The sequence below is a fragment of the Bipolaris victoriae genome (genome assembly GCF_000527765.1).
Source record: "Bipolaris victoriae FI3 unplaced genomic scaffold scaffold_177, whole genome shotgun sequence".
NCBI classification, from domain to species: domain Eukaryota; kingdom Fungi; phylum Ascomycota; class Dothideomycetes; order Pleosporales; family Pleosporaceae; genus Bipolaris; species Bipolaris victoriae.
Window position 1 is genome coordinate 16,146 of NW_014575215.1, and position 20,803 is coordinate 36,948.

The 20,803-nt window shown below is 46.4% G+C and overlaps 11 protein-coding genes across 11 annotated transcripts; 8 read left to right on the forward strand and 3 right to left on the reverse strand.

Annotated features, from left to right (window-relative positions):
* Positions 1–98: 98 nt before the first annotated feature.
* Positions 99–716, reverse strand: COCVIDRAFT_20974 (hypothetical protein; the record flags this gene model as incomplete). The annotated part of the gene is made up of 1 exon (XM_014695125.1): positions 99–716. The coding sequence occupies one exon, from the start codon at positions 714–716 to the stop codon at positions 99–101; it is 618 nt and encodes a 205-aa protein (XP_014550611.1).
* A 2,276-nt stretch (positions 717–2,992) lies between these two features.
* On the forward strand, positions 2,993–3,619 carry COCVIDRAFT_115025 (hypothetical protein; the record flags this gene model as incomplete). The annotated part of the gene is made up of 1 exon (XM_014695126.1): positions 2,993–3,619. One exon carries the CDS (start codon positions 2,993–2,995, stop codon positions 3,617–3,619), a length of 627 nt encoding a protein of 208 aa, XP_014550612.1.
* Positions 3,620–5,113: 1,494 nt separating this feature from the next.
* Positions 5,114–6,470, forward strand: COCVIDRAFT_42919 (hypothetical protein; the record flags this gene model as incomplete). Its single annotated transcript, XM_014695127.1, has 3 exons — positions 5,114–5,554; positions 5,599–6,234; positions 6,411–6,470. 3 exons carry the CDS (start codon positions 5,114–5,116, stop codon positions 6,468–6,470), a joined length of 1,137 nt encoding a protein of 378 aa, XP_014550613.1.
* Positions 6,471–7,978: 1,508 nt separating this feature from the next.
* Positions 7,979–8,404, forward strand: COCVIDRAFT_42920 (hypothetical protein; the record flags this gene model as incomplete). Its single annotated transcript, XM_014695128.1, has 2 exons — positions 7,979–8,213; positions 8,295–8,404. 2 exons carry the CDS (start codon positions 7,979–7,981, stop codon positions 8,402–8,404), a joined length of 345 nt encoding a protein of 114 aa, XP_014550614.1.
* Positions 8,405–9,853: 1,449 nt separating this feature from the next.
* COCVIDRAFT_42921 (hypothetical protein) lies at positions 9,854–10,596 on the forward strand (the record flags this gene model as incomplete). Its single annotated transcript, XM_014695129.1, has 3 exons — positions 9,854–10,012; positions 10,061–10,501; positions 10,552–10,596. The coding sequence occupies 3 exons, from the start codon at positions 9,854–9,856 to the stop codon at positions 10,594–10,596; spliced, it is 645 nt and encodes a 214-aa protein (XP_014550615.1).
* A 602-nt stretch (positions 10,597–11,198) lies between these two features.
* On the forward strand, positions 11,199–11,726 carry COCVIDRAFT_42922 (hypothetical protein; the record flags this gene model as incomplete). The annotated part of the gene is made up of 2 exons (XM_014695130.1): positions 11,199–11,297; positions 11,373–11,726. 2 exons carry the CDS (start codon positions 11,199–11,201, stop codon positions 11,724–11,726), a joined length of 453 nt encoding a protein of 150 aa, XP_014550616.1.
* A 222-nt stretch (positions 11,727–11,948) lies between these two features.
* COCVIDRAFT_20979 (hypothetical protein) lies at positions 11,949–13,167 on the forward strand (the record flags this gene model as incomplete). The annotated part of the gene is made up of 3 exons (XM_014695131.1): positions 11,949–12,046; positions 12,093–12,112; positions 12,395–13,167. 3 exons carry the CDS (start codon positions 11,949–11,951, stop codon positions 13,165–13,167), a joined length of 891 nt encoding a protein of 296 aa, XP_014550617.1.
* Positions 13,168–14,177: 1,010 nt separating this feature from the next.
* COCVIDRAFT_115014 (hypothetical protein) lies at positions 14,178–15,732 on the forward strand (the record flags this gene model as incomplete). The annotated part of the gene is made up of 2 exons (XM_014695132.1): positions 14,178–14,644; positions 14,697–15,732. The coding sequence occupies 2 exons, from the start codon at positions 14,178–14,180 to the stop codon at positions 15,730–15,732; spliced, it is 1,503 nt and encodes a 500-aa protein (XP_014550618.1).
* A 342-nt stretch (positions 15,733–16,074) lies between these two features.
* On the reverse strand, positions 16,075–16,641 carry COCVIDRAFT_31703 (hypothetical protein; the record flags this gene model as incomplete). Its single annotated transcript, XM_014695133.1, has 1 exon — positions 16,075–16,641. One exon carries the CDS (start codon positions 16,639–16,641, stop codon positions 16,075–16,077), a length of 567 nt encoding a protein of 188 aa, XP_014550619.1.
* A 582-nt stretch (positions 16,642–17,223) lies between these two features.
* Positions 17,224–17,739, reverse strand: COCVIDRAFT_115012 (hypothetical protein; the record flags this gene model as incomplete). The annotated part of the gene is made up of 1 exon (XM_014695134.1): positions 17,224–17,739. The coding sequence occupies one exon, from the start codon at positions 17,737–17,739 to the stop codon at positions 17,224–17,226; it is 516 nt and encodes a 171-aa protein (XP_014550620.1).
* A 1,423-nt stretch (positions 17,740–19,162) lies between these two features.
* On the forward strand, positions 19,163–19,423 carry COCVIDRAFT_63159 (hypothetical protein; the record flags this gene model as incomplete). Its single annotated transcript, XM_014695135.1, has 1 exon — positions 19,163–19,423. A coding segment is annotated over one exon (261 nt), but the record flags the coding sequence as incomplete, so codon positions are not given.
* Positions 19,424–20,803: the final 1,380 nt, after the last annotated feature.

The window sequence follows — 20,803 nt, forward strand, 5'->3', positions numbered from 1 at the left end:
GCTGGTCAGTGCGTGCACATGTGCAGCCCATGCACCACCTCGCCCAACATGTCGGCAACCCAAACATGAGGCTATACAGCGCCACCCAAACGTTGATATCACGAGATTTCTTGGTGGAGTACTCTTATGAAGCTGTGATAAATTGCTATCTGCTCGTGTTTCTTTGGCAGTCTGATGTTGCGGCCACGCGTGGTGGTTTTGGTGGGAAGCTGCGGGGGTGCAGGTGCACCTCCACTTCGGCGTCGCGCGACACCACCACGCTTATATATGTTTGATTTCTGAATTGGTGAAGCTTTTCGGATACCTTTAATTTGCTTATCTTGAACTTTTCTTGTGGTTGCAGCAGCGCGATCACGAGCTTTTTGGGCGCGTTCGGCGGCGTGTTGTAATGCCGCTACTTGCTTCTCTTCCCTCCGCTTCTTCCTCTCCAATGCACGCGCATTCTTCCGCTCTATCTCAATCTTTCTTTCATAGGCAGCTTGAGCAGCTTTTTGTTGTTTCTCCCCTCGCTTTTGGCGTCGACCAAGCTCTTCTTGATGTTGACGTTGACGTTTTTGAGCTCTTGGTTCCAGAACTGTGCTAGGACTGTACACCACCGCCGGACTCTGATACTCTTTATATTGCTGCAGTTGCAGAATCCTATTATGCTTCTTTGGGCGTTTTTTTGGTGGTGATTTCAGCGCGCAGTTCTTGGTTTTCATGGTGGAGAAGCTCATTTTGGACTTGAAATGAATGAAGCACCTGCTTCACCCTTTTTACTTGAACTGTCGAAGAATCCACCACCGCATCATCAACCAAATGGGCGACGTGTCTTTATGCATCCCCATCACCATTGTATCCAATTTGTGTGTCCGTATTCCGTCGTGGTGTTGGAATTCGGAGTCGTTCGAGTACGACTTCAGCATTCGGCGGGGAGACTCCTGTGGCAGCAAAGCTGCTCAATATATTATCAGTAGTAAACGAAGATGTAAACGCCTGCCAAAATAAGCGTAGGAAGTCACTTTTCTGCACGCTTGACAATCCAGCAGATCGCTGGAGGAAGACGTTGAGTTCGTTCGTGTACGCAGTGGAGAGAGGCTTGAACATACCCACGTCGAGCGGCTGGAGTCTATGAGAGGAGTGAGGTGGCAGCACTGCGAGTAGTATCCGGTGGTGAGTACAGCAGTCTCTGAACCCAGGGGTAACATGGCTACTATGTCCATCAAGGAGTAGCATCCGGAAACCGCGCTTAGCTTTGTCTTTTGTTTTGCGGTCAAAGACCTCACGAAGCCAAGATACTCCAAGGTTGTTATTGCTCCAGCCGGACGCGCTATTGGTGCAAAAGATCCGGTGTTCAGCTGTCGTGAAGGCCACCCTTTCCCTCGAAGATCACCATAGGATCTACCCAGCTCCCATCCGCACAAATACACCCAATAACTATTATCCACTCCCTACTACCGTCTCTTAAGGCTGAATTAACTTTCTTCTGATCCCAAAGTTGTTTGGAAAACATCCTTTTAGATCTTGAAGTCACCCCAAGAAGAAAGCCCTTCTCATCCATATTATATATGTTCTGCGGCTCCACATCATATTTCTCGATCTTGTCGTGGATAAGACGGAAGTAGTTATGGTATTGTTCGATGTTATCAGCTTTGTGACGATCGCGATCAAGACCGTGAGCAGTTTTAATAGTAAGAGTGTCCTTATTCCTCTAAAGGAATCATATCACCCAGCTAGTTGAAGGCTCCCATTCTGCAATATACGCTACATATTTTTTTAATCATGGCTCTTATAGGTGGGAGAGCTTCTTCTAATGGTCTTTCTATATACTTAACAAGCTCGGATTCTTATTAGGTGGTGATCAATCGTCGTTGGTCTGCAGCGTCAGCATAGGAGCGCGTCTCATATCTATGTCTACACATCAGTATTATGCGCTCAACACCAAGTTTTTTAGCAGCTGCACAGTGCAAGATTTATCCTTCTGGACCTTGTGAATCGATTGCTGCAATCGCTTTTGATAGAGCTGTCATGGTTGTGGAGTTATCACGCGTTGAAGAAAGTGGGTTGAAGCTTGGACTATGCAGGGGGGTGTGCATGGACTGCACATGTGCACGCACTGACCAGCTACACCTGTAGAGCCTAAGACTTTTCTATATAAGCGTATGCCAGGCGGATCCGTGTCCCGCGTGGGATGACAATCGAGCCGCGTGCGCAAAGCGGAAGCTGCAAGTGCATGAGAGTGTATCTTATCTCTCTTTCAATTCTATTAAGTTCTTTATTGATAGCTGTATATTGTTACAAACGAGCAAGGGGATGTTAGAGGAGAGTAAATACACAGAAGTAGCATAGCTGATAGCACGTTTATAGCGCCGGAGGCCGATATACCATGTAGCCAAGCTGGTATAACAGGCGTGAGCTGCTTACTGCAAGAAGGTTACATTATGTCCGTCGCGAATTCGTCATGCACTTGACTCATTTAAAGTCTGCATGAAGGCTAGCTACATCAGTTCCAAATCATATCGAGTGAAGCACACGTCTGCCCATCTCTACTCTTCTATAAAGGAACCTGAGGACATTTTTTCTGTGTGCACAGTGATCGAGAGCTCAACGACGCATAAATATAGGAACGGATCAAGCGTGTCGAAGCGCAAGTGCTGCCTCGCTGCCACGGAATATCTGAACAATCAATACACTTTAGTATTGTATAAGACCGTCATGAGCGGTGCCGATAAACAGGCTATGGGTAAAGAAAGCCTGCGTACCAACCCGCGCCGCAAGAATACAAGAAAAAGAGGCGATGCTAGGAGTTCTGAGCTATGTCAGATTGATTATATGCTGCTAAAACTCGTTGGTCAAGGTAAACTTGCGGACATTGAATTACTGCTTGACAACCCAGGCATTGACACGGAAAAGGCGGGTTTACGAAAGGAGATGATTAGAAAATGGCTGCAGAGTGAAGGAATGACAGTTCAAGACAAACAAGTCACGGAAAAAGTTAACATACACGCTGAGAATGACGAAAAAGAAAAATGCTATCATCATAGCTTCAAGTCACGGGAACGAACCTTTAGTGAGACTACTAATTGATTTTGGGGCAAATCTCAACATTAGAAGAGGAAAATGGCGTGGGCCTCTTCACGCCGCAGCAGCGGCAGGTCACCAAGATGTTGTGGAGCTCTTATTGAAAAGTGGAGCCAAGATAAATGACCAATCCAATCCTGAAAGAATTCCCCGTTTTGACCCTGCCTCAAACGGTTACAACAATATTTTGGAGCGCTTCTCGAAAAACGGAACCCATGTAAGCAAAAAAAGATATGGAGGAAGTAGTGTGCCAACCAAGGCTGCCTCGAACCCCGAAGAAGCACTGGTGAGGTACTTGCAGAACGGTGGAGCTCAGGTAGACAAAAGAATATATAAAAGAAGTACCGCGCTCATCGAAGCTGCGTCAAGCGGTCACAAAAATGTTGTGGAGCTCTTGCTGGGAAACAGAGCTGAGATGAATGACAAATGCAATGGCGAAAGTACCGCGCTCATTAAAGCTGCCTCGAACGGCCACGAAGATGTTGTAGAGATCTTGCTGCAGAGCTCAGGTAAATTCTACCAGTTTCAATGGCACTGCGCTACATGCCGCATCACGTGAAGGCTACTTGAACATTGTCAAGTTACTGCTCGATGCAGGCGCAGACATGAAGAGAGGCAGTTCTAGAAATAATCTCCTCAGATTAGCTTCTGAAAATAGTCATGGAGAGGTAACCCAGCTGCTACTTAATTGTAGCGCTGATATAACTACATCCGCAAATCGGAGTCGTAGTGACGCACTTACCACAGTTGCTCGTAACACGAAGGCAACAAAGCGAGACTGAATGATGCAAACAAGGCTAGAAGCGGACAGCGACGAAGCATCTGAATAGAAAGAGAAAATGAAGAAGCTCCTAAAGCAATTGTTCTTCTACTCCCAGCAGCTCTATACATAGTTACACTCATCTTGCCTAGACACCTAATACGCGACGCAACGCGACGTGACGCGATAGGGTATAGTTATGTCACATACTAGTTATGTACAATCCATAGTCATCTGTATTCATATCTACATTTACATCTATGTCTATATCTATATCTAGTTATATCTAGGGTGGTAAACGGGTTTCCACATCGGGATCTCCTGTTTCACAATATTTCTCTCAAAACTAAGTTAACTAATTAGGATAACGTCCATCTCTAAGTCACGAGACGCACTCCGTCGCGAGACAAACAGCAGATAACTACTTTGAGATCAAGAAATTATAAACTTCTAAGCGCCTATGAATAATCTACAATCTTGTGTGCATAGCTTCTTAGTCCTCTTTAGCCTCAATAGTTACTTCTACACTTTAAAATACAAAAAACTACGTCGTCGTTGATGCCTACACGCCGTGCGCAGTTAAACTGTTAATTATTTTCAAACCCAAGCCCATGCTATACAGCAACCCAGCCCTACCCCCTACCCACGGTGGGTGCCCCCTACCCATTTACCAGTCTAATCTACAATAAAATCCAGAATGATATATACATGTGTAAGAAGTGTATAGAATGGGAACGTATTTTAACTTGCTATCTATGTTAAGATTGGGTGGGCAATGTGATGGATGGCCTGGCCGATACTACCCTTTTGAGTATAGCGCCTTGGCAGTTACCCTGTACTTAGTCCACCTCCCAGCTAGTCTATCTATCAAAGCAACCTGCAGTCGAAGACACAGCCTCCATCCCAGTTGATTCTGATAACGAAGGCAATCCTGAAGCTGAAGAAGATACGACAAACGCACAGTGGACCAGTGTGCTAGAAGATGTGATTTTCTGCTTTGTGAAGTTCCTGTCGACCGAGGAATATGAAGACGGGAAGCCATCCTCTACTTTGCTAATCTATGCCAGCGGCGTTCTAGGGATCAGCCACGATGGATCCACTTTTGAACGCGCAAAAAGCTATACATCAAAGTTGTCAGCCATGATATACTGTGTGAGAATGATCGTTCTTGAAGCCACTCTTCCTCGATTCGCTCATGTCCGCTTGGGGTGGACAGCCAGGCTACGACACGGGCAGACTGATCTTCTTAACGAGGTTCGCAGAAAGACTTTGTGCCTAGGATCGCCAGCACCAATGAACGAGCTTCTCAGCCTGCGCGATCATGGGCGTGTCATTAGTCGTTCTGACGGTCCGTCGTTTCGTGTGACCTGGAGTGAGGATGGGCAGGTCGTTTCCTGGGACAACGCGCAGCTGTCTATGGCACAATTCCGGCAGATTAGCCACGATAACCTGCTAGCCGCGTCGCCTTTGTGCAAACAACTAATGTATGGCTGGAGTCCGCTATTCGATTTGAGTTGCATACACGATAATCTCGCTTGCACTACTGCCGGCTATTCATTCGTGACTGATACGGCAAACGGCCTTGCGGAGTTGTACCTGGACTTATCTCGCAGGGCTTCTCTTGACACTGTTAGCGGCTTGATGACAGACAACGACTGGAATCGCCAAGCCGTTCGTCAGTACTTGGACCAATACTCCGAAATGACTGAGTTGGTGATGTTATTGGCCTATCTCGTAGGGGGCAAGCCCCACGAGTTACCGAGCTGTCGGCTCTTGAGCACTGCAATGGTCCTTCCACCTCTCGTGGTATATGTGTGTACTCGCGTAAGATGGCTCTGGTCTTTAGGCACGGTAAATCCCGCCGGGCAACCAACCGCGAACTTATCGTCGTTAGATTTCTTTCAGAAGAGGCGGGCAGACTTATGTACTATTACCTTGTGTTCATACGGCCCTTTGCATGCATGCTTTATCGAGCTTGTCTAGGGATGGACATAGATAGCACCTTGCTCTTTTCTTCGCCAAGTTCCCCAAGCAAACCATTAAAGACGAGCTCACTCACGAAAATACTCATGCGCCAAACTACGCTTATGCTAGGTAACCCACTAAGTGTCAAGATATATCGGCAGGTATCGATCGCTATTACAGAGAAACACGTTCGACAAATCTCGAAACCTGTTAATCAGCATGACGATCGGAGCACAGAAGCTGATATCAATGTGGTATTTGCATGGCAAAGTGGGCATCGACCGTTACAAAGAGGCACAACATACGGCATAGATGGCGCATTCCCAGACTCGCTCCAACCTGCGCTACTGCGAGTTTACGAATGGGCGTCGAACGAGTGGCATAAGTTCTTGCAGCTGCAACCTGCAACTGACAACACCCGTCCCGAGACAACAAAAGCTCAGAAGAGAGTATTGCCGTCATCTATTGACCAAGGGACTTCGAAACGGCCCCGTACTGCTTCTATCACTCAAGGTGAAATAGAATGCCCGCTCGTGGGGGACAGCCATGTTGCACTCATGCATGAAAGTCATAGAGTAGGCAACGGTCTATGGGCAACAGCTATTGAATCTGCCTTTTACAACAGTGCTCCCAAGAACCTCTGGCCAGGGTCCTTGCCTATCTTTGGGCGCCCAAGTCCATTTAAGCGTGACAGTGTCATTAAGGAAAGAAAATTGATCTCGGCACATGTCAATAGCTGTGAAATAGACTTTGACCACAAGTGAAATTCACGTCGCCGGCTACAGGCTCTATGTGAAACATTCCAGCGATGGAAGAATGTTGGTTGTCAGCTGTGCTATGTGAAGAGTAGGAAAAGGTTTATCTCTAACCAGTTGTCTGGCTCGCGTCGAACGGCTTTCTTGGTGCTGTTCCATAGTCGCGATGGTCAACGTGCATCATTACGGGTATGCCAGCCACCCCTAAGTGGGAGGTTAGCTGCGCGTTTCAAATTCATCGTCCTAGCCTGCTCAATTTCTCAGTGGCGCCAAGACATGCTGATCACTGATTGTGTCACGTGACTATGGCATGGTTGGAAGGATTGCGGGGCAGCGTTTCGAGTCGCATCCTTCGTCTTGCTTACTAGCTGTAAGCGTAATCAGGAGTGCTAGCATTTCAGGGTCATCACATAGCAGTTAGACGTTTCGTCTGACCAGCTTACGCTTATAGAAAGTAGTGATGAACTTTGTTGTTATTAGCGGTGGCTGACTATGTGCTTGCTTGGTATCTCGACTTGTAGTCTTAATTGATTATGTTCAGGTCATGCCCCTACGCTACATATCAGGTATGGGATATGATAACTTGTGACAAGTAAGACATGCAATACGAATTGGCGAAGTGTAGATGAAAGAGCATAAAACTATAACACTGATGACCACTAAACTTCAAAATAAGTACTGTCTCGCGGTGTTTCACTTTCCCTATACAATGTTCGACTACTAAATTACCCCGCATTGATCAAGGGATTAACTAGTGTACTTATTAAGTAGCAAAACTCACCCCGAGCATCAGGAAGCAAAACTACAACAGTCTTGGTCGAATTTACAGGGAAGCTGTGTATGTACAGCGCTGTGCACTATGACCACAACCCACCCCTATCTCCCCTTCTGACAATCGCTCAGTTAGGTCTTGAAGGATGACCTGACCAGTATTGCCACGAACACGAACGTCTCGCTTAAAAACATCACACTATAATCATCATCTGATTATCAAGGGATATCTCGTGTCTCTCCAATCAGACGCTGACAAACGAGTCTTACACCCAAACATGAGAAGCCCATTGGCCCTCCTATTTACTAACTAGACAACGCCTCTGAAATTCGTGTACCTACGATGCTTGGGTTATAGTTGGCTGATGGTATACGTAGTACGCATGCCTATCTTTAAGTCTCAAGATTTCAGATCTTCAAGTAAGCCCAACACCAAACAACAGAGCTGTGCGAATGGCAGTGCGGTTCCACAGTCAGCTTGTCATCAGTACGAAGATGAGGATTTTCCACCGCCTTTTTCATTTTTCTTCGCCCCGCTGGGCGCCTCAAATCGCTATATCGATGTATAAAGCCAGATATTCATTCTGTCACAAGAAATAACACGAATAAAATATCCACTTCTCAGTTGACAGAACCAAGTGAAAATAATATGTCCTTTTTATCAGATATGCGTCCCTCAACTCCCATTTCGTGGCTCTCCAGCCTCCTCCTCATCTCCGCCACAGCCACAGCCTACGACTCAATCTCTTTTACCACCTGGAACTGCACCGCATGCAACCCCGAACCCGGCACCTTCTGCTCCGTCGGCACACGCTCTCAGCTGCCTCCCGACCAGTGCTTTAGCATGTGGCCCGGTAGCACCTACATCAAGAGTTTTGATGCCATCATTCCATCCTGCCAAGGTATTGTAACCATGCCTAGCCCTTGTTCAAGAATACGTATGTGTATGTGTGGAGAAGCTGACAAGTGATTTCGTTTTGTAGTGAATCTCTACCTAGCAGGCGACTGCACCGGCACAGCAGAAGTGCACAAGGAGAACGAAGGCCAATGCGAGCCCAAGGGACCAGCCAACTCTTTCAAGATCACTTGCTAGGCTCACTAACTGTATGCCAATTCTTTCGAGGCAAGCTTGTGGGGGCCCGTAAATAGGCACACACGCAGAAGTTGTATAGTTGCGTGCTGTGCAAATGTTTTCCTTCTTTTCTTTTCTGCTCTCCCGTGGGCGTAAGCAGTTTGCCTGTGGCTGTAACAGGGACTTACGCTAGAACTAAAACGCGGAAACTAAGGTGGCAATTCACGCTAGCCTATAATAGGCGAGAGTTAGCATACGCGCGCTTTTGATTCAGGGTGCACAATTACCTAATTAAGATGAATCGGGGGTCAGATTCACGTAGCATCATATACTAAGGATAGGATAACTATTAGCATAGGGGGGTAGCATAGGGGGCTTGCGCTAGAGCTAAACCGCGAAAATCAAGGGATGGATTCGCGCTAGACTACAGTGGGCTATGGTTAGTGTCCGATCCGCGTTGAATACACGCATTTTTGGATCAGGGGTGCGTAATTACCAGGTTAGGATGAATTGAAGTCGAATCCACGTAGCATTATATAACTACTAGGTACAGTTCGCGTCTCATATTGGTTAGGTCTGCAAGGTCACTAAGAAATCTTGGATCAAGATTGATTTCGACCTTAATCCTATGAGGGATTAGGGATAGGATGAGACTGCTCAAAACCGTTGCGCAGCTGTGCGCAGAGGTAAAGCCGCAATCCTGATTAATTGTAGAGTTATTAGCGATTGCGGCTTCACCTCTGACAGTTATTCCACGGAGAACAAACTTTTGTTCCATTTTTATGGCCCGCGCTCTTGGTTCGCAGGGTGCTTATTCTCTAAGATTTGGAACAAACCCCTCTCCTTAGTCCTCAGTCATAGAAAGCAGCTGCAACTTAAGTATATGTTACAGGTAATTCGCGCGCATCTAACGTACTGACTTTTACGATGCTACAAGAGATGTAGCGTAAGTTATTAATTAGATAAAGTCTAGCAGAGAGTTGGTGTTCGTGGGTGTAACCTGTGCCCAGTAAGAGTCGCGCTTAGGGCTTAACCCTAAGTTAACGTAACTAGTCTACTTGTAGTATGGCGCCATCCTCTACTCTACGTGCTTTGGGTCTAGCGTGAATCCACACAATATTGCATGCTCCTGGCAGCAGGATGCGCAGTAAAGCCAACTTCACTGATAAGCACTATTCTTGTCTTGCATTAGTAGTTGCGTTTGGAGCGTAGAAATGGAGAAAAAGGAAATATTGAAGCCTACTTCTGTCTGGTAGGATGAGGATACGAGGAGGCTGGAAAAAAGACCGTTGGGCGGAGGGGGGTTGACGCGTGACGCGTGCACGGCCGATTTTCGGAAATTTGAACAAGGTTCAGGTAGTTAGCGATACCGTACGTCATCGTTCAAGAATGTGGCGCGTTGCGAGCGGGGTCTGAACCGCTCGTAAACCTTATTTATTGATAAGCTGGCAGTCACAAGCTCGGGCAGCTATGGCTTATGAAAATTATGTTCGCGACCTCTCGTACTTGATATCTGGTGATCTATCAGATCTGACCCTGAACTTTAGCGACAAGAGCTGGCGGATCCACAAAGCCCTTGTGGTCTGTCACTCCAAATGGTTTCAAAAGGCTCTCACTGGCGGCTTAGTGGTAGGACATTGTGACCGAAGTATTTTCAAGGCCTAACTTGTATAATAGGAGACAAGCAGTGAAGCAATTACTTTGCAAGATGATCCAGTATACACGAATGCAATTGACTGCATGGTGTCATACATCTACGAGGCAGGCTATAATGTCTCTAAATTCGACACTATAGAACCTCTCCTTCACGCACAAGTTACTATAATCGCCGACAAATACGACTGTGCATCTCTTTGCAAGCTTGCAAAAACATCATTTGCGGACACGGTAATGACTGTTAATCCCAGCGACTGGGCCGTAACTGCTGCTTTTGTCTACGACCACACGACAACTGTGCCACCAGCTCATATGGAGCTAAGGAACTCAGTCATCGCTGCCGTTGCGGGTCGCCATTGGATGTTAAAAGCAACCCTACGAGAGGAGAGGGTACTCGATGTCCTACGTTCAAACGCAGACCTGGCAACAGACCTTCTGCTAGGTGGGCGATATGGACCTAAGGTAGAAGGAGTCTCCGAACATCATTTCATTTGTGATCATTGCCATTACAGTCATACTGGATCGCGCGATTGCCCGAATATAACGTCTGTCAGTAAAACGGGCAAGCCGGTGTGTCCTAAGTGTAGGAAGAAAACCGGGAACCCAATACATCACACACCAATGGTCAATATATACCCGGCTTTCTCTTGCGCATCATGCGACGGATTCCACACGACAGATCCCGATGACGAGGATTTGACATGAACGGCGACCATTCGTAAAACATGCATACAACACGAATACTTAACATTTCATTAGAGAACTTCAACTCTCACTCTATAATACGAATGAAGGGAGTCCCTATCCTCAATCACTATCCTCAATCCCTAACCAATATGAAGTTTAATTAGAAAGGGAGGCTATATTGGTGTAACTAGCTACATGGTGTTGAGGAATCCCATTGATGTTGCAAGGCCCGTGCGCACGCGATCAGATCGCTGTTCTAATCAGTAACCTAAGTAACTAGTTATAAGCTGCTTATTACCGCTTGCCTAAGCCGTTTCAACTAGGTCATCGGTCCCATGACCTTCACAATTGATTTGAACCCCAAAGTGGCCCAATATACTGCGCTTTTGGTTCAACTGCACGTACGCGTTGTTCTGTATTTCTCATAACTTCGCAGTACCGTGAATGTTCATTTCGCACTTCTGCTGCAACCATGGTGCGCGTTGCTACTATTCTAGGTACATTTTTGGCAACTGCTACATCAAGGCTTGTTGAAACGATATCCACGACTCAGCTGCTCAGCCGTGATGATGTAGATATATCTTGTGCCTCTCCTCGCAACAACCCCTTTACTGGCCATAACCCAACTCAAGATTTTTATCGTTAGGGGCTTGAGCAGTATTGTCATAATCATCTCCTCAATGGCGTTCAGTTGAAGAATGGAGAGGAGTTGGTTGTAACTATGAGACTCGAAGATGGTCTGGGTTGTCGTATTGATTGGATCTACAAGATGCGTTGGGAAGATAATGTGGGGGCTGGCCCAGTTGACATCAGTCATGATAAGTGCGTCGAGGAGTTTGAAAAGTTTCTGAGTAACACCAAATGCCCAGATAGTCAAATAAAGATCATAATGCCTGGAAAACATAGTGTCGGTATTGAAAACAAGTCCGGTGCTACACTGTGGGTTGAAACAAGGCAGAGGAAGTACGATAAGAATCCAATCCAATGCAATTACGACTAGTTAATTAATTAACCAGTTAACTATATAACTAGCGTAAGTTAGTTATTAGATAAAATAGGGTAGAGAGTTAGTGTTCGTGGGCATAGCTTGTGCTAGCTTAGGGTTGCGCTGAGGGCTTAACCCCAAGTCAAGCCCAAGTCAACTCTAACCAATGAGGCAACGAAAGAGGCCTAACCAATATGAGGCGGCGAAAGAGGCCAGGATTAAGGTTCCTTTGTAAAGATGTTTAGGACTTTGCCAAGTCTTCTCGTTGGGCCTTGGTCGAATTACATTGCAGTTCTACTTGTATGCCACGGGCAGTCGGCACCAACAGACCGGAGGTAAGCTGTTTACAGTTAGACCATGGCCTCTACCCTCTTTGGTTAGGAGGAGATCGGGATACGGAGGTATATTGTTGCGAAGCATGGTCATGTTAGGTCCTGACGTTATTGTATTGGTTGATGCAATGGGTTGTGCATTAGGTCGTTGACGCGGACACGTATATGAAATTCACGTACTTATGCTAGCGCGGGTGTTGCGCACCTACGAAGTGGAAATTACAAGGGTTAGTTGTTTGTGTTGGACGCAAACAGGGTGTTTTTTGCCATCTTTTGTGTTGTGAAACGAAAGGTGAGGAGTCATCATGCCCCTAGTTTGGGCAGCTTTTTTTTTTATTAATCTGTGTGTAGCGGTAATGGGTACGGTCTCAGATATATTGGCCTTGCGAAGCAGGCGATTTGTTTATTCAGCGACGCGTCGTGGGAAACACCTTACCGAAACGGAGTTCGAGGATCAACTAAAGGTTGCGATAGCGCGCACAAAGCACAACATGCGACTGGAGGGCGCGCTTGGATGGATTGGCAAAGCGACTAAAAGAGGGAGGATTAGCGGGGGCAAGACCACCGTATGGGGTAGCGTCCCGGAGAGGTTCTCTGAATTCACTGTGTTTTTTCATCTGCCGCACGAGGTGTCTCCCGGGCGTATGCACAACTGGATGAAAATTCAGCAATCGGGGTGGGTTGTTCAAGAGTATGGTCGCGAACAGAGTGAAAGCGCGGAAGAGTTTTTTATATTTCCCTTTGTGGAGTGGGATGCTCCCCACCGGGGGCGCAAGTTTATAGGGCCAGGTTTGTTGATTAACTCTGGTATGGCATGTGTGCGAACTGAGCGGAACGGCGTATCTGAAGAAGAGTCTGATCGTTGCACCGAGGGCGAAGACAGTAAGGAGACTGAGCGAGGAGAGTGCAGGAATGGTACCCATTTTCCGTCTCATCCGAAAACCAGCACGAAGCGTGGTAGGAGTCGCTGCAGTCAGAAGAGAAAAGTTCATCAAGAAGTTGCCAAGCCGAGTAGCGCTGATCGTTCTTCTGAAGCGCTATATACACGGCGGAGGAGTACAAGCTCGAAGTCTGAAGATACAATCCATGTCAAGGTACCTGCTGCAAGCGGGGAGCGGTGTTGAAAACCCTTATCATGCAATGCTAAGCTATGAACGTGATACGTTTCTTCCAATTTGTACCTGGAAGTGCATATTGTTCATTGCGTTGCACTACAGGCTTACGGTTAGCGCGTGTGCAATACGGGTTCGTTTGACGTTGTGCGGTGATAGATCACGTCGGTCATGGAGTGGGTTGCATGGAGAGATGCCTTTTGTCGCGTTATGTCGCACGCGTAGATGCGATCAAATGATCTGTACCGTTTTTGTTATCTACCATCTTCATTTATTCGTGATGTATAAATATTGTGTTTTCTTGTTGAGGTGGTACATCCTTGTTGCCATCACAGTGGCTTGTTGCTTTGCCTCAGCTGAAGTCATTGCTTATGCAGCCTTGCATAGGCTGCGACAATAAGTAAGGCCGAAATCTGCTTTTCTATTTGCCATCAGTCCCTGTGTAGAAGGATATCCTAAGTTCATCGTCTCAAGATTTGAAAACATCAAAGCGACGTCGTGTTGGCGGTGCCAAAGGTGGTAGTAGTGGTGCATCATGCGTCACCGCCTGTCAAGCCTCCCCCAGAACCACCACGCGCGGCCGTATCATCAAGTTACTAAGAAGACATAAGTAGATACCAATATAAAATAGCCCTCTAGAGTACTCCAACAAGGAACCTCGTGACAGTAGCCTTTGTATGGGACTCTGCAGCCTCATTTTGGTGAGCGCGGATTCTGGTGGGGTGTTCACGCGCTGACCACACGCGCTACCGATGCCAAGCTAAATCGGGCGCCAAGCCGAGTGAGCATCCTGGTTTCTGACTGTGTCACACTGAGAGCGCGCTCGCAAGCTGTAGCAGTTGCGCAACATACCTCCTCCTAAGCATACCTCCTCCTAAGTGTTCGTGTTTCGCGAAGATGTCTTTTAATACATCCTCTAACTCGTAGTCCCACTCGATCGCCACGAACGTCACGTAGCAACAGCGCAGCGACCAGACCGCGAGCGGAACCTCAAGCTAGATACTTCCGAGCCTTCACGAGGGATGCCGCTCGAATCGAACCATATTCTTCATACCTGGATGAAGTATTACGCCCAAAATCAGAGTACAGAAAACATGCCAACCGAACCAGACAAGCACGATCTGCTTGGATTCACAAATATCGAAGCGGAGCACCCCAGATGGTACATCCGGAAGCTGTGGCTTGTTGCGGAGAATGATCGAGTAGAATATCCCAAGTTCTTAGACTCGGAAGTTCTTAAACTTGAGGAAGAAGCGAAAAAAGTGATCAAGAAGTATGTGAAGAACGAGCATGAGCGTTATGAGGAATCAGGTGGCGCCGCTTTTCTCAAGAAGGAAGCCGTATATATACTCAAAGAGTTACGTCTTGGCCAACGTATATGGGGTGAAGATTCCGGAGCTGAGATACGGCTAAAGAGCAATCTACCAGGGGAACGCCCACGGTGGGGTGTTCACACAGACTCCGGATATAAGAGCAATGATGAAGACAGGTAAACCTTTACAGCCTATAGGTATCTAAGAAGAAGATGCTGATATTTACAGTATTGAGCTGTGGCTTCGATATTGGATTGCTGCTCGTATACAAAACAAGATCAATGCACCTTGTAACGAGAAGAAACCTATTCCTTTAGTGACAGTGGAACGCATTGCACAGGTATCACCAGAACCTGTGTCACCATCACGTCCGCACCTGCCTGAGCTCGCTCAGCGAAGGGTCTCTTCCGCTGCGTCTGATCTCGTGCCGTTGTTAAAACGTCACAGAAATCATTCTTCGACGACAGTTGGGGGAAACTCTACAGCAGACAGCAGCCGATCTAGGAGTAGAGCACGCTCAGGCGACTCGAGCGATTCGGACAAATCATTCTCTTTCACAAGCTTCGAATCAGATGTAGACTTTCCTCTGGTAGTAAACCGATCCAAGCGCCGAAGGACAGGAATCCGACAGTGTCGATCGCACATTCGATCTCCTCAACAGAGTCCAGAAGTCACCTCTACAGCGGGTGTCAATCTGCCCAATGACACCTCCACCGATGTCATAACATCAGACATGGCTAACAAAAACACTGACGTTAATGAAGACAACCTGTCTAAGACCGATCAAATGAAGCGAAAACTACGATGCGACCTAGCCCGTTTCCTGACTAGCGAGCCAGATTACACTGGTATCCTAGATGAGGTTATACCGCCTACAAAGCAGCTTTACGCGATAAGCCCCCATCGCAAACCATACAGTGACTTGGACATTCAGTTCAGAAATTTCAACCGAGCATTGATCCATTGGGAGGATCTTATCAAAAGGCTCAGGGCTTCCCCTGGTGCCGCACAGTCGCCTTTTGAAGACCCCCTCCAAAAGTTAGCGGCCCAAGCGAACTTTGAAGATCGTGTCGCTATGTTTCACAATCTTGGGCCAAGATCGCACGTTGAGTTTCCTCTTGAAAGTTGGACCATTTCCCTTGCCCTGTTTTTCGAAGGCCTGCTGGGCGATGCTTACATGCCTTTTCCATTCGAAGTTCTAGTGAACAACTTGAGAACTGTCAATCAATCCTTGTATGATACCATCCACTGTAGTTCGTATTAAAACCACCAGGACATACGTGTACAATCTATTGGCAAAGTTCTTGGCATTTAAGATGCCGAAAAGTTCAAGACGAGCCTGTCATATAATTATGCCGCTTAATGCTAGTATAACATGACACTTGACACTTATATCAATAAGATCTTTGTTCTGATAATAGTATGCATCTGCCGTATTGGTTCGCCGTGAAAGGATCGGATTTTACCAAGGGAGGAGTTTTGTAAGTTGCAAAGAGGTCAGAATTTGATATGAGCTAGGATTACTACATGCCGGAGGACTGCTCCACCTTAGAAGGAATGGATAAGGTACTGTTCCGTCGTGTTCACCACCCAAAAACCCAGTTCGTCAAGAATTCAAAGGAAAGATTGATTGATTCCATTGTTTCCCATCATACCACTGATAACGCACATCGTCTGGTTTGTCTTTTTCCGTGAACACTACATTGAGCTGGGTTCCTCTAGCAGTCGCAGCAAGGACAGAACTGCTGTCAACTTGCCGGCCTAACGTCCTCTGCAGTGTAATGTCGGTCCCAGCCACGCGCCATCCTGTCAAGGGATTGGTACCAGGTTCGGACGCATTGTCGAGTTTGGCCTCGTTGACTTCAGTCAATTTCTTGGCAGCATTGACTTCATTCGGTTTCGTAGAATATTGACCCGTACCGTCGCCAAAGAAATATAGCACAACGTGATGGACCTTGGTATTATCGCCGGAATAATATTGCAAGGCTGCGATAGGACCTTCTTTGGCAACCACGACATTGCCACCAGCCGTAAGTTTGCCTTGCTTCTTTCCGGAACTTTCATCGCCAGTCTTGAACTGAATTACATCAGTGTGGTCCGTGTCTGGTCGATTGACAAAGATATAGGTGTATGGACTAGCTATCACCGTAGCTGAATAGGTTCTGGCCGACATATCCTATGCCAAGGCATACTAACTACTATGCATGTCATATGACTGTGGCGTGGTTAGAAGGGTTGCGGCGTAGCGTTTCAAGTCGCATCCTTCGTTCTGCCTACCGGCTGTGAGTGTAATCAAGAGTGTTAGCATTTCAGGGTTATCACACAACAGTCAGACGTTTCGTCTGACCAGGTAATAGCTCGTGATTAACTATGTAATCTGCTGACTTGAAATCTTTACTAGTTAGAAACCTAGCTGTTTATTTAATTATTCACGAAAATATCTTCTTTTGTTATAGAATTATCGGTTTGACGCTCCGAAATCCAGCATTTCAAAGATAGTCGTAATGTAGCTGGATTGCAAAACTAACGCATTTCTAGATGCTGTAAAAGGATCGATCGAGAGTATGATCAAGAGCGCTGTATTTTTTTTAACTGCACGCTCGTTTCCTAGAGGGATTTATTTAAAGAATTATAATAAATTAATTTATCACCTGACAAAATTGCGCTTGGTCCTGTTACGTTTGTCCATTGCAGCCATAATCCGCCGCCTCTTCCTTACTGGTTAGAATCGGCATAGGCCGCAATTGCGGTGCTTTTAGAGAAAATGCCTGTTCTGCACACACTCATTCGGTATGACTCCCCACACAAACCACTCGCTAGGCGCAGAGGTTTTAAGGATTTCCAGCTGCGCCTGACCACCAAAGATTCCCATCATGCTGAGCATTTCTGCACGGGAGAAAGCCCAAACGTTGGTATTCCGTAAAAGCCGCACATGCGCAATGCGGACTGAGCCTGGTGTACGATAACCAACATTATAAACAAATGGCTGGTTCCACCGCCTTTGCTGCTCGCGTATTGCATCGGCTAAGTTGTTGTATAAAGATATAAATTGGGTTCGAGTTCGATTTCGCCAATTCAGATGGTTCATCATCGCAGTGGGTGTTATGACATGCCAGGCATTCATAAAATACTCATCAGGATCGTCGCATTCAATGCCGATGCCAGGTTGATATGGCGTGCGAGAGAGGTTGTCGTAGACATGGTATAGATCGATATGATGTTCATCGGCTCTGAATTGGTGAGGTTGGAAGATCTCTTGCAGTTGTTCCATGGCAGAAATTCGTAAATTAGCCGAGTGTGGGCAATGACTGAAGCTGAAAATTGTAGTAACTAACAGGACACATAGAAAAGTCGGCTTAGCGTCGCAAAGCTAAATGCGCGCGGAGCGGCAGGTTCTGGGCAAGAGAGGGGCTCAGCCACGAGCTGACAGCGGACACACTTGGCTGTTAGAATGACATAAGTTTAATTACAATACCATAACCGCAAAGACTATAAGCAAAACCCTCACTACAACACCACCACTCCATATTTGAATAAAGTAACAAAAAGAAGAGCATACATACTCAAACGGCCTGGATTTTACCCCCAGCAACTGAAAAAGCACAATCTTTCGTCGCTGTTGTGCTATTGCGTTCTGAAGGTGGATGGTTTTGGCTGCTAAAAAGGCGCTATACTAACGTGCGTCCAACCAAAACGGAACAACCCCTGTAGCGGAACAAACAACAGGTACTTTGCTTTTGTCCTAAAATGTTTCTACGCGCACTATTAAAAATCTCGTCAAGTTACTAGCCTGCGTATTATAGCTATCTGTGAATATAAAATACTCCTCTAGATTGAAAAATACGGAGCTTTTGCTACCTTCGTAGACTTCTTTACAGAACACATTTTCCTGCCGCGCAAGAGAAACGCGCTGGTGCAGCCTCAACACAACACTTTTGTTGCGCAGAATAGTAAGTTTTGGTTTTTCCACAAGCATTAGAGACCTTGCAACGATGCCTGGCTGCCCCAAGGGTAATGCGGCTGCCATGGCGTGCGCAACAGTGCGCAGTCGCTATCCCGGCTGGTACTTTCGCATTGCGCGCCTGCTGCTTTCGGTTAGTGTTTGATTGCCGTTATATTGCAGTGGCTTGGCTTGGCTGCTTATCTTATGCCGATGCAGATGCAGATGCCAAGGTTTTAGGTAGCGATGGCAGTGCAAGGGAACATAAGTACGCCTCAACTGCCCTCTGCGTCCGCTTTCCTTAGTACCAACGACTCTCAAGCTAAATATTCACGTCTTCCTCTTCCACTTTTCATCAAAGCAGGTTTTTTTGATTTTACGCGCGATGCGACACAGGCCTCACGAGGATAAAAAGTTGACAATCAAAAATCAAAGCAAAGTTCTACGAAGACAGCGTCGAGGCCTCCAGCTCGGTCGAACCCCTCAGCAACCATCGTCGCGCGAGACCGCGCCCACGCAAAATACGCTTCTCCTCAAACTTCCTGCCGAATTGCTGTGCGAAATAGCAGGATACCTCCGACTCAACGAGCACAATGCGCTATGCCAAACATGCAGATACCTCTGCCAGACGCTCACAGGCCGACTATATAAGTGCGGCGACGCCAAATTGGCACACGCTATTGGTGAGAAAAATGGTATACATGCTGTCTCTGCATGGATAAGGTTTGGTGCTACAAAGGGAACCGTGCTTTGTGGTGCCACTGCATTAACCCATGCTGCCTTATGTTCAGTAAAGATCGTTGATATGGTACTTGCAACAGAAGGGAATATCGAAAGTATAGTAGAAAGCGATGGCCGTACACCATTATCACATGCTGCGAAATATGGAAAGCTGGAGAATGTTAAGAGATTAGTTGAAGCAGGTTGTCCTACGAATGTAACCGACAATGACGGAGAAACACCGTTGTTTCTAGCGGTAAACAACGGGCATCTGAGTACAGTCAAATACTTACTTGGTCTCGGCGTTAGACTAAGACTTGACGCATCACTTGCAAATAAAATAAGCAGCAACGTTAAGATGGTCAGGTTATTAAAGAGACATGGAGTGCGGTAAGGAAGCTGGAATAGATAGTGTACAATACTTCACAGGGACAACAGTAATCGAACGTAGCATTGATAATCTAATGTTTGCTTTGCAGATGAGTGAGGCTGAGTCAAGCTTGGTGCGGGGAGGGGAAATTCAGAAACGGTGGGCGCGTATACTAGAAACATCTCGGATTCTACTAAGTGATTTTCTTCAAACTAATCCGATGTATTGGCTTATCGCTGAATAGCTAGTTACAGTCGCTCGCGATTGCGGCTTCACCCTCGCACGCAGCTGCACATCAATTTTGGGCAGCCTCACCTTCCGTACATAGCTTAGCGCAAGCAGTCAGCTGCGGAGCAATCAACAGGATTAGTCAATCTTCGTACCTCACGTTGTGCTAATAATAGAACAAAGACCAAAGACTATTTACTAGTCATGACTAGTTGCCAGAAATTGATACATATCAACCAGAATATATCGATATCTACACACAATCGTGCCCGGAGCTAACACATTAATTAGGAGCTCTCGTTCATGAAAAACGACGCTAACCTGATGTGGGTATTGCGGCAGCCCATATTTGCAAATAGTTAGTTAACTAACCCCACAACAAGCGCACACGCCGTTACTATGTATATACGAACTAACTCCCCATACCCCCTGTATGTCCGTCTTCGCCAGCGTCCACCAGACACCAAATACCAAACTCGCACAAATCGTCCTCTCAACGAACACCACAATCATCAAGCCAACATTTCAGTTCTCCTCGTAATACAGGCCCCATCCCAATTGGGGGCGATCAGGGTGTGTTAGCGCGTTGCGCGGCTCGTAATACAATTACATAACGTCCATCCCTACGTGCTGAGAAACTTACGATGCCAAGGGACATGAGGGGTACTTCGACTTAAACCGACCAAAACCACGTGGATATTTAGCATAATCCTGCACAAGTCATGGGCTGTGGCTACGCCCCTATTTTCTAAAAATCACATCACTGTACACCTACATCAAGCCACATAGTCCTTTACCGTCCTCCAAAAATCTCCTACAAATTCACCGCCTTCTTCCATATACTTTACGAATTCATCGCATTTTCCGATGATGTCAATCTCGCACACAATATACAGTGGGGTGCAAAAAAAAAAAGAACTAAAAAAAGTTGATATTTTGAAACTATTGTATCTCGGCTGATNATATAGCTAAATATATAATAATTAGTAATTTAAAAAGCTAAGATCTAGTAGTTTCTATCTAGCTTAGTAAGCAATGCTTAGTCAGCACGTAAAAAATATCAAAAATCGCCAAAGT